The following is a 17,736-nucleotide window of genomic DNA, read 5'->3' on the forward strand; positions in this document are numbered from 1 at the left end:
ACACACATAGACAGTGGGGTCCCGCTTGGCCAATCGGAGGCCAGGATGATGCTCGGTAAGCCAATGGCTGAGAAGCTATGAGTATGTTGCATTCAGAAAACTCGCAGCTGTGACCGAAATAAACATTGTTCACTATGTAAACCAGTGTGGCGGTTGCTGTTGCCGTTTCCAAACGAAGCAGTAGAGGTCGCTGTTGGATTACACTTCGTTGTAGTGAATGTCTTCGCGAGGCAGGAGCAGAGAAAATGATTTTGTATAACGCAACAGGGTTTTTTTTTTGTCATATGGGGGGCAGGAGAATGGGAATGGTGTTAATGCATGATGATTTTTTTCCCATTAGGGGGTATTTTCGCCCATGTAGGTTTCGTTCTAGAGGAGTTTCACTGTATTTTGTTGTCTGGTAAAGAAGGAGGAAATGTCATCGGTGCTGTATGTTACACATACAGTGCATTTGACAATAAAGTTGTACTTGACTTGATTTGGTCAAGTTGTGACCTTTAAAAAAAAAAACACACACATATATATATATGTTTTTTTTAATCCATTATTTTTCATCCAGTACCCATAAAATGACAATTATGTGACCTGTGTGAAATTCCGATCAGGTGACCAGATCGGGACAACTCCAGCTTTCATATATGAACCTATATCCTCGGATGTGCTGCGATTGGCTGGCAACCGGTTCAGGGTGTCCCCTGCCTACTGCCCGAAGACGGCTGGGATAGGTTCCAGCACCCCCCGCAACCCTTGTGAGGATTAAGCGGATCGGAAAATGGATGGATGGATCCTCGGATGTGATTGGCCAAATGGCCCGCATGCTGAGTGTGTTTCAACCACCGCTCTTCATAAAAGACATGAAACTGTAATTGTGCAAAATGATTGTTACATTGTGCCTGTAATCTAATTATGTGCATATTTTGCAGTCCTCACTCAAATAAGCTTCAAGGACAATAGAAGCAGGGAGATGTCTTTGTCACAAGTGTGGTGGTGGAGGACCCCAAAAAGTAGGCAGGAGGGAGGTGCAGGGTGAACTTGACAAACTATATTAACAAAACACTGAGAAAACTAAATTCAGAATAAAGTCCCGAAAAGTAACAACAAGAATCCAAAGTAACAAACAAAAACCCATGGTGAATGCAAAAACAAGGTGAACGCAATACAAACAAAAATCCATATGGTATTAAGGTACAAACATGAACCAACAGAAGCAGTGACAGCAACAATGACCCTGAGTGGCCGGGCCGGGAGTCCTTTTTGACAGAAAACCTACTAATGACATGATGAACAACAGGTGTGCCGCTGTAGGAGGTGCCCTACAGAGCCACCTGTTGGTCCCAAACAGATCAACCAAGACATTCTTACCTTGTTCTGAAGTTTGCAGTTTGTGGATGGCCATCATACAGAGACAAAAAGTCATATTCTTCTTCCAGAGCAAAAGATTGAAAAACTATATGAATCCTGTTGCCCTCTCCAGCGACGATCACCCAAGTACAGTTTGCTCCATTGGGATAACCATAGGGAAACCCAGGGCTTTCTAGGGTCCCATTCCTCCCCTTTAAAGTACCTCCACATGTATGGATAAAACCTGGAAGGGAAGAAAAGACTATTAAGTGGGTTCAGTCAAGGTGAATGTCACGACTCGTGTGTTCAAAACACTCAACAGATTAAACAAAATGAAATGATTGGAGGCATCCCTTCAGAAGACGCATCCATTCAATAGGTGTCGACATCCAAGCTACAGAAACTGAAATGGGTACATGATGCCTTTGCAGATGCTACTCTTGATAACAAAATCCCAGATCATCAGCAGGGAAGGAATATCTGACAGTGTCATCCACCCACGTTGTTGCTGTTTTTGCTAATATTTTATGTTAAAATTATTGTCCTTTGTATGATCCTGTACAAAGTATGATCTCTATAAAGTCCAAATGCATTTTCAAGAGAAAATTGCTTGGAAAATACTTTTTTTTTTCATTTTTATTTTATTCTGTAATTTATCAACAGGTAATTCAAATGTAATGCATCTGGTTCCATTATGACTCATTCGAGTCGATTGCAGTTCCTCATGCTGAAAGTAGGCCATAGGCCTATGCACGGAGGAAGAACAATAAATAATCTCCGTGTGAACTAAAGACACGAAACGTGTGTTCTGCTTCCTTTGGTCAAAACGAATACTTTTAGAGTACAATATAAACTATAAGTGTCCAAAGACGTCATAGATTATATTGTTAGAAGTGTGAGTCTCGAAACAGGTACTGCAAATGTATTTGTGTCACTTTTGAGGTGGAGTTGAATAAGCCAATCTGCTATTGGTAATGGCCAAGAGCATGGGAAATGCAAAATGGGTTGAGTTCGCCGGGATGTCAGGAAACATTTCATTACTTTTCCCAAAGACGTTTCTGACACATTTTTCATGCAATATGATCGTGTTTTGTGTGTCACCAAATGTTCACATTTTGAATTTATTACCAACAACCAATGATATCAGCGATATTAAATACATGATATTTATGTTTATGTGTTTTTTAAGAACAATGCTATCAAATGTCCATTTATCAGAGTGCAAAGAAACAAATGACTACTTTGAATACTAATTCATGGTTTATTGTGTAAGTTTGAATATTTGAACAGGTTAAGACTAATGCACACGTAGAAGAGATTTATAACAGTAATGTATTTGATGATGAAGATTATTAGTTTAAAGGGTAAATATATTGAGTACATGTTACATTGAAATGTGTTAAACTAAGGAACATGATTGTAGTTTACCGGACAAGAATGTGTTTGAACAGTAAAGCAGAAGCTATGGACACAGAGTAACATTTGATGTAAGTCAGTTGAACGTTTTGTGAAGAAGAATACATATTCTGCATGTGAATTGATGGCATGAAAGGTGTGCTTTGCCTACTTTCTATGTCACAGACTTCTACTACATGTGTGCTGACTTTAGACGTACACTTATATATGTTGCCTCCTCCTGGACTGCAACAACACCGCAGACCATAAGAGCTCTCATGGTACACAAATGTGGCCTGGCACACTGTTTGGGAATCGATGGTGTAAAGAACATATCCAAATAACCATAATTAGTTACCACATTTTCTCGCTACATCTCAAACTTAAAACTCTACCATGCAAAGGGAAAGGCAAATATCAACAACAACCAGCAACACGTTGACTTCTCTGAGTTTGAGCTCATTTGAGATGGACTGACACATTAAAAAAAGTGTGCTGCAGTCTGACGGGTCCACATTTCAAATTGACTTTGGAAATCATGAACATCATGTCTTCAGCGTGAAAGATGAAAAACACCATCCATTTTCTAACCCCAGCTGTGTCGGGCAGGAGAGGTTTAGTACATCCTGAACTGGTTGCCAGCCGATCGCAGGGAACACATAGACGAACAGCCATTCGCACTCACAATTACACCTAGGGGCAATTTTGAGTGTTTTATTAAGCTGCCATGCATATTTTTGGAATGTGGGAGGAAACCGGAGTACCCGGAGAAAACCCACGGAGGCAAGGTGAGAACATGCAAACTCCACACAGGAAGACCGGAGTGCGGAATCAAAGCCTGCACCTCTGCACTGCAAGGCGAACGTGCAAATTAGTTAATCACTGTGCCGTCCGAGAAGAAAATAATCTCTGAAAAAAAAAATGATGCAGAACCAAGTTTTGGGTATATATTTGTGCATAGAGTTGTCCTTCAGAAGGCTGCATGTTCACTCCATGCATCCTTCCAACCATACCAACAGAGCGTGTTTTTGGTATGTGGGAGGAAGACAGCATACGGGTACCATCAGAAAACTCAAGCAAGCACAGGAGAATATGCAAACTCCACATGCGATTTACACAGAGAATATCCCAACTGTGATTGCATAAATGGTGATGTGACATTGATGCTCTTGTATGGTGTTAGATCGATCAATTGATCGTGTTGCCTCATTACTTCCTCATTCTTTCTTGAGGTCGTAAAGTAAGAATGACACCACCTGAAACAGGTTCCTTCAATGTATCTGCACATGTTTAACTCAGTTTTATGGATGGTGACAAATTTAAGGAACAAGCTGAATAAAAAACACAACAGAAATGTAATTGAATGTATAGTGCCATGACATGATGTGAATTTAAGACTTAGGCTTTCACTGTCACAAGATTGCAACAAAGTTTACAACCTATGCAACATACTGCCTCGACATTTAAGTTCCTACTCTTTCAGGAGTCACTTTTACCACATTAAGCATGACAGAATAATGGGTATTAATTATAAGCCATCGATTCAGTAGTATTTTTATATTTAAATGCTCTCGTGAGTATCAAATGGGTATCGACTTCAGAAATACAGTTCGAGCGTGCATGCTACACACCGACCATTTGTAAATCCGCAGCGTTATTTGGAATGTGCCTTTCAGTTATTTGGAGTGCCACACTCAGGGGGTGCATGGAGCACGCTGTGGCCGATAAGTCTGGGGACACGGGCCATTAGAGAATCAGGCATATGGAAGCTATTCAAGCCAGTCATAGGCTGAGGGGGGATTTGAATGGATTTGACAAAAAAAAAAAGGATCGCTCTACCTTTCTTTCATATCCTTCACAAAAATTAAGTACCCGTAGTTTCCGGACTATAAAGAGCACCTGATTATAAGTCGCACCCACGGCATTTTTAAAGGAAAAAACATGTTGTACACACATAAGCCGCACCTGTCTATAAGCGCACATTGTTACATAATATATTTACAAAATGATGATACACAGAAAGAGTTTTAAAAGTTTTAACAACATACCTTAACTTTCCAAATAGTGCCTATAACACAGCAGCACAACGGTAGTAAAACAACACAAACAGGGCTGGTTAACGCTGTCGAGTAATGCTTTTTTACTGTGAAAAAATCCACACTCGGTCAACCACTCCTTAATTAGGCTTTCTACCATCCACGCTTTCGTGTCAACTTTCACGACAATGTCTTTCGGGAAGTTTTTTGGCATGGTAATCCTTCGTGGATGCAGTGCAGCCCAAAACAGGTCAAATGCGCCCTCTCATTGCCGGTTGTTTTCAGTGGGACAAATGATAGCGTCTTCCTCGACACGTATATATCTACCGGTCTCACTCTTACCTTTTATGCTCGAGCGCACCATGGTGGCCGTTCGAAAAATCTTGACATAAGCCGCAGAGTTGAAAGCGTGTGACAAAATTTGCGGCTTATCGTCCAGAACTTACGGTAATGTAATATGTTTCCACTAATCTCTTAAGAACAATAATATTGTTAAATGATTGGTTATGGTTTGGGTAAAAAAAAAAAAAAAAAAAAAAAACCACACACACACACACACAAAGGGTGGGTGCCTGTACTGTTATTGTAATAACAATTACCAAAAAGTAATTTGCATCAAATCAGAATTGTTTGGTATTGCCCATCATTAGCATTAATCACATTATAAACAGAACAGTTTAACTTTTCTAATAATTTTAAAAAGAAATTCCATTAAAAAAAAAAACAACTATGTCAAACTGAGGTAATTTGAATTACCATTCATTTATGAATAAGACTTAGGAAGACAAGCAGTAATGATGACAACAACTGGCCTTGGTATGCATGATTAAGTTTCTCCAGACAGGGAAACAAAAACAAAACAAAAAACAAAACAAAAAAAAAAAAAACGGATTGGCTAACATACCCTAAATTCCAGATGAGAAAACTTTCTCACTCTCGATGTTTATTCTTCCATTTGAATTTTAACAAGTAGACACTCTGCCAAGAGCACTGATTGTGTTCTCACAGTTTCTGTTGACTGTTAATTTGTTTGAACACTTACATGCATCTGTGGGCTGCATCTTATAGGCTTGATGGAAAGCAATGTAATTCAATTTTATTTATTTATTTTTATACAATGTAAAATTTTTGGTTGGCAACTTGGCACGACACGGTACTCATATGCATAGGAAATTTTGATATTGGCACAAGTTTGGTCACTGCACCCGTTTGTCACACACACACCTGCATATCTTTCATGAACACTATATCGTGCACAATGTAACATGTGCTTGTGTATTCTGTTTCTTATTCATTCATTCATTTTCCGAACCGCTTGATCCTCACCAGGGTCGCGGGGGGTGCTGGAGCCTATCCCAGCTCTCTTCGGGCAGTAGGCGGGGTACACCCTGAATAGGCTGCCAGCCAAACGCAGGGCACACAGAGACGAACAACCATTCGCCCCCACATACACACTCACACCTAGGGACAATTTAGAGCAGGGGTGTCAAACTCATTTCACATGGTGGGCCACATACGGCCTGGGTAGATGTCAAGTGGGCCGGACCATTAAAATGATACCATACTTTGCTATAAATAACCAAAACAATATGTCTTTCCTTTGTTTTGGTATAAAGAAGCACAAGAACATAAGGAAAATGTTGAAATTAAATGAACATACCTTTTACAAAACATTTCATGAAGCACCTTACATTTCCTTCGACAAATGTGCAATTTACTTTTATCATTCACATATATGCATTGCAACTGATCCCACTGATTGTACAAACTTTAACAAGTAATTGGTTGCATGATTAAGTTTCTCCAGACAGGGAAACAAAAACAAAACAAAAAACAAAACAAAAAAAAAAAAAACGGATTGGCTAACATACCCTAAATTCCAGATGAGAAAACTTTCTCACTCTCGATGTTTATTCTTCCATTTGAATTTTAACAAGTAGACACTCTGCCAAGAGCACTGATTGTGTTCTCACAGTTTCTGTTGACTGTTAATTTGTTTGAACACTTACATGCATCTGTGGGCTGCATCTTATAGGCTTGATGGAAAGCAATGTAATTCAATTTTATTTATTTATTTTTATACAATGTAAAATTTTTGGTTGGCAACTTGGCACGACACGGTACTCATATGCATAGGAAATTTTGATATTGGCACAAGTTTGGTCACTTCACCCGTTTGTCACACACACACCTGCATATCTTTCATGAACACTATATCGTGCACAATGTAACATGTGCTTGTGTATTCTGTTTCTTATTCATTCATTCATTTTCCGAACCGCTTGATCCTCACCAGGGTCGTGGGGGGTGCTGGAGCCTATCCCAGCTCTCTTCGGGCAGTAGGCGGGGTACACCCTGAATAGGCTGCCAGCCAAACGCAGGGCACACAGAGACGAACAACCATTCGCCCCCACATACACACTCACACCTAGGGACAATTTAGAGTGTTCAACCAGCCTGCCATGCATGTTTTTGGAATGTGGGAGGAAACCGGAGTACCCGGAGAAAACCCACGCAGGCTCGGGGAAAACATGCAAACTCCACACAGGGAGGCCGGAGCTGGAATTGAACCCGGTACCTCTGCACTGTGAAGTCGACGTGCTAACCACTGGACTACCGGGCCGCTCTATTCTGTTTCTCTCTGTTTAAAATATTTCGTCACATTTCCAATGTAGCTGAATGTAGTCGTTAAAATATTACAAATAGCTCTCACTATGATGCAATTCAGTTTTGCACCTCAACAAATTACAACCATGTTTGCATTTCTCAATTTAGGGGGATGGGCGAGCTACATGACATTACTGTTTCATGTACAGTCATTATCTGTAATCTGATTCACCATATTGAGACACACCTGCTCTTATGAAACTAGAATTTAAAAAAATATCGGAATTACACACAGCACATTTATTGCAGTTTGTTCACATTTTTCGGATTTGCTTCAGTAAACCAATTTATGAAACTGATAGATCATGAATCATGACCAGACTAATCAAATATAAAGTGAACTCTACACAGACCAGAAACACCCTACCGAAAATTAGCATATTATGAAATTATTATTTACAGTAGTCTGGTACAAGTGCCCTTTTTACTCTGTGTGCTGAAGCAAACTGAACAGTTTTTCCATCTCGTGATAACATTAGAGCTGGCAAAAATAGCTGTGTACACTGTAAATCCAAACACAGTAAGTGTACGTAAACCCAACAGATGAGTTTGTCGTTTTTAATTGTATTTATTGATATTGTTATTAATACTATGTTCATAAAACAGAGAGTAGTGTTTGCCCGTCCCCTCCCACCCCCAAGTGTTATGAAGGAAATTTTGAATGCTTTGTCGAGATGAGTGAATTACTTATTTTTGGACAAAACCAGGCAATTGAGAGCTGCGACACACAAAAAGCAATTCCCGGTATTTCAAATGTGTTTCCATCTTTAATGCCTTTTTTCTGGGTACTCTGCCTTCGGTATATTGTATTTTTGGTTAACCAAAGATTAAAAATTGTAGAGATGTAAATGGCTGTTGGTCTTATGTGCCTCACTAGTGATGAGTAAGCATTCCAGGGTGTACTCAAGGCCAAACTCAGCTCGGATAGGCTCCAGTGGTATACTGGAGAAAATGGATGGATGAACAGACGGACGGATGGATAATACTCAAGTTCCTGTTGTTTTTCTACTGAATGAATAATCCATCTATTCATCCATTTTCCAAACAGCTTATACTCTCAAGGATTTCCTGGAGCCAATCCAAGCTGGTTGTTGGCAGGATACACCCTGAACTGGTCGCCAGACAATCGCAAGTCACACATAGGCAAACAACCATTCATACTCCCAATTTCATCTACGGAATTTAGAGTGTTCAATTAATGTGCTTGCATGTGTTTGGAATGTGGGAGGAAACGAGAGCACTCAGAAAAAAAACCCACGCTGGCATGGAGAGATCGTGCAAGCTCCACAAAGGAACGGCGGAGCCTGGAGTCAAAGCAATGACCTCTGTAAGGCAAACGTGCTAACCAGTCAACCACCGTGCTGCTCAACCAGTCATGCAGCGTGCCGCTCTGATTGAATAATTAGATTAAAAAATGTTGGTGTTGGGAAAAAAAAGAAACTCATTCGTCATGCACAAAAAAAAAATCTTACTTTAGGATATTTATCATGCACTCTGAATTAGTCGCAGCACACTGCAACCTCAGCCTGATGTAGATCCCATTCATCCAATGTGTGCGTGTGTGTGTGTGTGTGTGTGTGTGTGTGTGTGTGTTAAACCTATCCATTCAGTTTGACTGATTTTTTAATAATAATGGAGGATGTGTATCTCTAACAGTTTTTCTGTGCAACATTGGAGTTTTATATATTGTGGTCATTTGCATTGTGATGGATATTTAGTCAAGTTTGCAGTCAGACAGATTGTGGTTTAACAGGGGAGCTACATAAAAGAAGAAAATAGGACAGAAAGAAAAATAAACATGTAACGACAGGACACTAGCTTAAGGTAAAATAAACAAGACAGCATTATCTGAATATTGCAATGTCACACTGGAATTGAATTCTTTGTAGGACAGTCATGTTGCCCACTGTGAGGGAAGGTATGGACAATAAAAGGCTGGATAGAAAAGGATAGAACAGGGACAGAAAAGGGAACAGGATGGGGGTAGTGGACCCAACTGTGTAATTGGAGGGACTATGTTGATTCTCAACCCCTGTACCAAATCAGGAAGTTGACATGGTCAGAAGAAATTTTTATTGGAACTTGGGAGTGATCCGAAACCAAGCAACCCCTGAATGTGTGTTTACTGCAAGTGAATCGCACAATGCGGACAGAGTACCCCATCCAACCCAGCCAAGAGAGGAGAACAGGCACCACTCACGTCGATGGAGCAAGGGCGGTCCACCAGCTCCACTGAAGCGGCATACAATTGGCTACCAGAAGGAGACCGCGGGGACCCACTGACACACAGCGCAGAGCACTTAATTAAGGCAACTCATTGCAGGGCGGTCAGAAAAGTGTGTTATGCTGAGGACTCAGCTGTTTGGACAATGTTTTTATATTTCATATCCAGCTGTTGCCAAGTGCATGTATCCCCCACAAGATTGCACCGAAATGAAATAAATTAATAGGCAACATTTTTCCCCTATTATGTTATTGTGAGTGCAAAGTTGAAAGTTACGCACTGACAAATGTTCTCCATGGTGTCTCCCTCCCAATGTTTTCCATGGTGTCTCCTTCTTTCAGAGCTGCAGCCGTATTGCACTTCTTCCTGAAATGTGTTCAGACTCGCTGTTTGAGTGTATTAATATTTCCAGTTGTAGTAGGGTGAGAAACGCAGCCGTCCTCTTCCCTGTTACCATGGTGACTCGTAAAACTGTGGATCCATTGATACTGGCTTTTCATAGTTATGGTGCACGTGCTGAACTCCAGGTGAAGACACTCCGAGTTGATTAAAAACATTCATATCAGCTTCTCGGCGGCCCAGTAGTCCAGTGGTTAGCACGTCGACTTCTCAGTGCAGAGGTACCGGGTTCAATTCCAGCTCCGGCCTCCCTGTGTGGAGTTTGCATGTTCTCCCCGGGCCTCCGTGGGATTTCTCCGGATACTCAGGTTTCCTCCCACATTCCAAAAATATGCATGGCAGGCTGATTGAACACTCTAAATTGTCCCTGGGTGTGAGTGTGGGCGTGGATGGTTGTTCGTCTTTGTGTGCCCTGCGAGTGGCTGGCAACCGATTCAGGGTGTCCCCCGCCTACTGCCCGTAGACAGCTGGGATAGGCTCCAGCACCCCCCGCGACCCTAGTGAGGATGACGCGGTTCAGAAAATGAATGAATGAATATCAGCTTCTCTGGAATTGGAAACCCAGAGATCCAATCTCAGAGTATAGCAACTCAGTATTAGACACAGAGTTTGTCATAGACTCTTGGTGAAATGGACCCCAGTTAGAAAACTTCACTGCTCATCCTGAATCTGAGATCCGACCTTGCGACACACCCTCCTCACCAGCAGCCCTGAATAACTCTTACCAGGGAGGCTGAGGAGTGTGATTCCTCTGGAGTTGGAACACACCCTCTGGTCCCCTTTCTCGTGAAGGGAGACCACCATCCCAGTCTGCCAATTCAGAGGCCCTGCCCCCGATTTCCACGCGATGTTGTAGAGGCGTGTCAAACAGGACAGCCCCCTAACATCCAGAGCCTTTTGGAACTGTGGGCAGATCACATCCACCGTTGGGACTTCGCCACCAATTATTTTTTTAATCACTTCGGTGACTTCAACCCCAGAGATAGGAGAGCCCAACTCAGAGTTCCCAGACCCTGCTTCCTCAAAGCAAGGGGTGTCAGTGGAATTGAGGACTTCTTCAAAGTATTCTGATGACTGATTCACGACGTCTCAAGTCGATACCCCAAACACCACCCCCCCCAACCCGAAGGCGAAGGAAGGCTACCTTTATGTCCACCGGGGTGAACCCGAATGGACAGGCGCCACGCTGGGGCCAATAAGTATGACTACACCTGCTCTGTGCCTCTCACCGTGGTCAACTCCAGAGTCAAAGAGCGTTCAATGCCTCTTGAAAGTACTGGTAATACAGCCCAAGATGTGTGTGGAGGCAAGTCTGACTATGTCTAGTCTGAACTGCTCTGCCTTGCAAACCAGCAGTTTTTTCCCGTGTCAGATATTTCACATTCAGTAGCAAAATTAATTTTGCGCTGGTATGTTAGTTGGAAAGCGCATTGTGATATGACCCTTGATTCAATCAGAGAAATAGGAATCACAAGCCAGGAGCTCGCCATGACAGCAAATGTCGTGTGGCAGGGCAGAACTCCTCCAAGTTCCAAACAATGTCAAGTTGGCCAGAGTGTCGCTCTGGGAAATTCAGCATGGTTTCTGGTTGTATTTTTTAGGTGCACAAACAAAAAATTGCAATGTACAATTGTCCCCGCCGCGACACACACCACCCAAATTGTCCAACTTTCCATTACAGATACCACATACTCCATGCTGCTGTATTTAACAACCCCATAAGAGCTGTCAATAAAGTCATATCCATCCATCCATTTTCAACATCACTTATCCTGAACAGGGTTACGGGGAGGTGCTGGAGCCCATCGCAGCTGACTTCAGGCGGGAGGCGGATTACACCCTGAACTTGTCGCCAGTCACAGGGCAAATATAGAGCCAAACAACCATTCACACCCACATCTACGCTGTCATCAAGTGGGAACTGATCCCACGCTACCCGCATACAAGTCAAACGAGTGTACCACTACACCATCAGTCACTTACAATAAAGTTCATCCATCCATCCATCCATCCATTTTCTGACCCGCTTGATCCTCACAAAGGTCGCAGGCGGTGCTGGAGCCTATCCCAGCTGTCTTTGGGCAGTAGGCGAGGGACACCCTGCCAGCCAATCGCACGGCACACAGAGACGAACAACCATACGCGCTCACACTCACATCTAGGGACCATTAAGAGTGTTCAATCAGCCTGCCATGCATATTTTTGGAATGTGGGAGGAAACCGGAGTACCCGGAGAAAACCCACGCAGGCACGGGGAAAACATGCAAACTCGACACAGGAAGGCCAGAGCTGGAATCGAACCCAGTACCTCTGCACTGTGAGGTCGACGCACTAACCATTCGAACACCGGGCCGCCTACAATAAAGTCATATAATTAATTTATTTTACTTTTATTTTTCCGGGTAAGGAAAAGTATTTGTAATGCTGGCCAGGCTACAGACAGCTGAGTTAAACATGGCAAAACAAAAGCACCTACAAGCAGGGTAGAAAAAGTAACAAGTTACATATCACATACATTAGAGCACACGGTGAATTATAGCTCCATGACAGGCTACAAAGAGGTGGAACTGTTATGTGTATTATGGGAATCCGCCCCCATAAAATAAACAGATAAATTGTTTCAAAGACTGTGTACAGCCAGGATGGCATTGAAAATGACAACTCCCACTATCAGGAACTTAAAGTTCTTGAGCTTTTTGGTCTGAAAGGCACTAAAGCTTTTGTTCGCCTCGTAAGTGGAGTGCTTCGGAGAAAGCACATCATTCCAATTCTGGCCTCCCTACACTGGGTAAAGGTAAAGTTTAGAGTTCTTTTGATTTTTTTTTTTTTTTTTTGTCTTTAAATCTTTAAATGGCATTGCCCCACCTGACTTCCCTGAGCTTCTCCTTCTACACACCTGCCTGGTGCCTCAGGTCTGGGGACCGAACGTTACCGGATGTACCAAGGACTAAGCGGAGCCTCAGAGGGGATTGAACTATTACCATTGCGGGGACTTCTCTTTGGAATGACCTTCTGTAACCGTTAGGCAAGCACCCTTGTCATCTTTTAAACACATGTTAGAACACATTTTCATTCTTTGGCTTTCAACTACGCATGAGACTCGCCACTGTTGTAGTGTTTTATTTTGTCTAGTGGTTTTATGTTATTAATTGCACGTTTTAGCTGTCTTGGTTTCGTATGTCCCATTTTTACTTCATGTCCAGCAATTTGTATGCAGCTGTAGATGTTTTTAAAGTGCTGTATAAATAAAGTTGAGTTGAGTTGGACTGTACTGACTTTTGCATATACAGGTACTGTAGTATCTTTGAAGGCAGTGAGACCAAGATGAAGCGAGGTTGCCATATTAAGTGACAGTTGAAGAGAAATCTTTGTTTCATAAAGATCATTTACACGGCGGCAAAACAAAAGAAGATCCTCATGACTGTATGTCGGCTTTGTTTCCAAATGTCAATACACACAAAAACAACAAAAAGTACCATTACGCCTGTTGGAGTGGCATGGGGATTAATACTATTTGAGCGGTAGTCACATCTGATAAAACAAAGATCAATTCTCTAACTTATACAATGACACTCTTGGTACTTTAGTCATTTACACTTCTGTATCGCAAAAGACAGCAGTACAGTTAGCGATAAGCAGATGCATACAAGGACACACAAGGTGCAGTGAGGGTTCTCCATGGAGCAAAACAAAAGTTAATATGAGTTACATATGACCAGCGGCAAAATCTATAACTGAATGCCAAAATTTCCTTTTGGCAACCCACCACATGTAACATTGCAGGTGTAATTTCTTATTTCACGGGACTGGTCATTGACAATGATGTCATTGATCAAATCAGCGAACTATGAACATTGTGGCAAAATGCATAAAATACAAAACACCAGCTGACCTGATATAGTAAATCAGGTCAGTGTAAAATCTTATGTGTTGCGATGCAAATGAAATCTACCCAGGACCACGAGAATCACAAGTGCTGTCATAGGACACATGCACGCACGCACGCAGGCACGCACGCACGCACACACACGCACACACATGCACACGCACACATGCACACGCACACACACATACATAAATGTTTCCTCTGATTGGTTGATCTGAGCTACCTGAGTGGAATTCATTATTAATGTACACGCAGGTAACTGAACAGGAAAATACAAATCACGCACTCATGCACACGCACACACACATACATAAATGTTTCCTCTGATTGGTTGATCTGAGCTACCTGAGTGGAATTCATTATTAATGTACACGCAGGTAACTGAACAGGAAAATACAAATGACGGATTTTGAAAAGTAATTTTGAAGGCGGACTTTCCAAGTGGACATTGTTATGATATGATGTCCACTGTAACTCGCTGGCTTGTTTGCAACTAGGATTTATTCTCCAAATCCAGAGCGGCAACACACGGACTTTGACTATACACAACCCACCCATCAAACGAGGATGGATTTCATCGCTATTTAATAAGCATCCCTTGCAACTATGATTAATTTTATTTTTGGATTTCATCATTTTATTAGATAACTGATTGGCAACTGTTACATTGTAACATTGAGCAGTGGTCCCCAACCTGTTTTTGTGACACTCAACTCAACGTAGTATATTAAAATGACCATATAAAAGTGCTGTAAATGGAGAAGAAATCAGGAAAAGACTAAATTAATAACACAAATTAAAAAGTTCTTTTTACCAACACTCAAAGAGACGAACAATCACACACATCCACATTGACCGATCCAACGCTGCCCATGCACAAGTCAGGCAAGTGTACTATCGCAGTATCAGTTTTTTTTTTGTTTTTTTTTTGTTTTTTACCAATTCAATCATTAATCAATGAACGTATCAATTTATACTGACACATATACAACAGCTACCATAAAACACTGGAACAATGCCGAGTCTCATGCTGAGTTGAAAGAATAAAAATGTGTCTTAAAATGAGTTTTAAAAATGGACACAGAGGTGGCTTGCCAAATAATTAACAGAAGGTCATTCCAAAGGGAAGGACTGGCAATGGAAAGGTCTTGATTCCCTCTGAGCCTCCGCTTAGTTCATGGTATCTCTAGGAGTGTTTGGTGCTCAGATCGGTAAGAGACCATTTAAAGTTTTGAAAACAAATAAAAGTATCTTAACCGGAACTATAAAATGTACAGGGAGCGCTCTCTCTGACAAGCACGAGGTAGGAGGCGAGCGGCAGCTTTTTGGATCAACTGGAGATTTTTGAGAGAGGAGTGGCTGACTCCAAAAAAGGGCATTACAGTCATCCACCTAAGATGTAATGAAGGCATGGATTACTGTTTCGGAGTGTTGTTGAGAAAGGAGAGGCTTTACCTTAGCCTGCTGCCTTAGATGAAAAATTCTGGATTGAACAACAGCATTGATTTGCGAGAGAGACATCTAAAACAGGCCTGATAGCGGCACATGACGACCAGACTTGGGCACCCCAGATCTAATGGACCACTTTCTCGAATACTTTTGGTGATTAATTTTGTCTTGTGGTCCCAAAATTTAATTAACTGTCATAATGAGTAACTTTTATTTCTTTGCTACTGCCTAAATGTAATGCATTATGCTAACACATTACTTTTGGTAACTAGTTACTCCCAACACTGCATATGACACATTATTACTTTAAAAATACCTGCATTTTTTCCTGTACTTTTACTTGCACTCTTTTTAGAGACTGGTGAAATGACCATATAACAAATATATGAACCATGAGACCTGCTCCATCATCCCGTAAGTGCAAGTTGAGTGCACTGGATTTCTGAGGTTCTTGTGAGGTTCTCACACATTTCTAACTGCTGCAATCATTTTGGGTTTAGAGGGAGATTTCCAAGGGAAAATATCAGATTTTGGAGCTTTGTTGTATGAGCACAGTGCTTCATTTAATTAAATGTAAAATTCCAAGTGTAGCAAGTAGAGGTGACCCACATGGACTCATACTGTGGAATGTTCTATTTGTATGTTCTCTTTTGTATCTACACAACATCAGCGGAAGGACGTCTTCTGGAGTTGATCTTGTAGGACTGTGCAAGTCCCCGTAATATGGGTCGTTTTTTCCATTAATATTGTATGTCCATCCATTTTCTAATCCGCTGATTCTCACGAGGTTCGCGACCGCGCTCGAGCCTATCCCAGCTGTCTTTGGGCAGTAGCCGGGGGATGCCCTGAACTGGTTTCCAGCCAATAGAGGGCTCCGTCCTTTTAGCAATTACCCACAATGCACTACCGGCGGCCATATTGGAGGGCTGTTATAAACAAGCCATACATGAAAGACTTCATGTATGAAAAGTAAGACTTCATGTATGGCTTGTTTATAACAGCCCTCCAATATGGCCGCCGGTAGTGCATTGTGGGTAATTGCTGAAAGGACGGAGCCCTCTATTGCAGGGCACACAAAGACGAGCAACCATTAATTCTCACAAATCACACCTAGGGACTATTTAGAGTGCTCTTTTAAGCTGCTGTGCATGTTTTTGGAATGTGGGAGGAAATTAGAGTACCTGGAGAAAACCCACGCAGGAACGGGGAGAACATGCAAACTCCACAGAGGAAGGCTGGGGCCTGGAATCGAACCCAGCACCCCTACACTGTGAGGTGGACATGCTAACCAGTATTCCACCGTGCCTCCCTAATATTGTATGGATGTAAGGTGATTCCAAATAAAACTGCTTGATTGAATGCTTAATCGTGTCTGTGTTGGGATGAGATATCTGAATTTCCAGGACAACTATTTCACTCTTTGTAGATGTGAGTGTTTACTTCAATCTGAACTATCCTCAGTAGTCTCTCATGGTGCCTGCATTTCCCCACCCCCACTTAACTCATTTTCATTCGTTGCCTCCATAGGCGATTGTTTTCCGTGGATGTCTATATTCTTCTCTCTGCTCAACAACTCCTTCGCTATTTTTCTGAGCCCCCTCTGCCTTTACCCATCTTGTTTTCTCTTTTGTCCCCATAAGCTATCTATTATGAATTAGAATCGATTCAGTGTGGTGCATCACACAGGCTTGGAATGTGCTAAGTGCTGCCAGCTCCATGAAAGCCTCAGTTTTAAAAATAACGTTTTACACATGCATGTTGTTGCTTCAAAGGACAACCCAACATGTGTTTCCTTATGCATACAAAAGGCTGTACATTAAATCTATTCATCACCTAGACCTACACTGTGTCTTCTTTAAACTCAGCTGTCACGGCTCAGTTGCCTTCCGACCCTTATCGTTTTGTTTGCTTCACCCGCTCACGGGGGCTTTCTTCAATCAGCGCGTTCGTGCCACAACAAACATATAGTCTGATGAGAAAACAAATTAACTACATACTGTGAATGCACAGTGGGGATAACGTGGTTCAATTGTATGAATCAGTATCATGTACACGCAGGTCGGGCTCTCACAGGGAGTCTCAGCAAGCAGCCTGGCTGACTACAAAAATGACCCTAGCTGTTGCACAGTTCTCAGTTTGACAGTTACGATTACCAGAGATTTCTAGAGCAGGGGTGGGCAAACTTTTTGGCTCGGGGGCCACATTGATTTCTAAATTTGACAGGTGGGCCGGGTCAGCACAAGATACGATACATATAAAAAACCGTATATGTTGACAGTCCATACCAAACATCAACAGAACAAAAGCATTAAAGTATTAACATACTTTTTTTAAATGAA

The 17,736-nt window shown here is 41.9% G+C and overlaps 1 protein-coding gene across 1 annotated transcript in view; it reads right to left on the minus strand.

The window, feature by feature from the left end:
- LOC109529648 (CUB and sushi domain-containing protein 3-like) overlaps positions 1-17,736 on the minus strand; it is a 447,797-nt gene that overhangs the window by 406,269 nt on the left and 23,792 nt on the right. Inside the window, exon 2 of the mRNA XM_019893029.1 lies at positions 1,363-1,585. Coding sequence (XP_019748588.1) covers positions 1,363-1,585 — 223 coding nt within the window. The remainder of the gene's footprint in view (positions 1-1,362; positions 1,586-17,736) is intronic.

This window comes from Hippocampus comes, unplaced genomic scaffold, assembly GCF_001891065.2.
Source record: "Hippocampus comes isolate QL1 unplaced genomic scaffold, H_comes_QL1_v1.1 scaffold94, whole genome shotgun sequence".
NCBI lineage: Eukaryota > Metazoa > Chordata > Actinopteri > Syngnathiformes > Syngnathidae > Hippocampus > Hippocampus comes.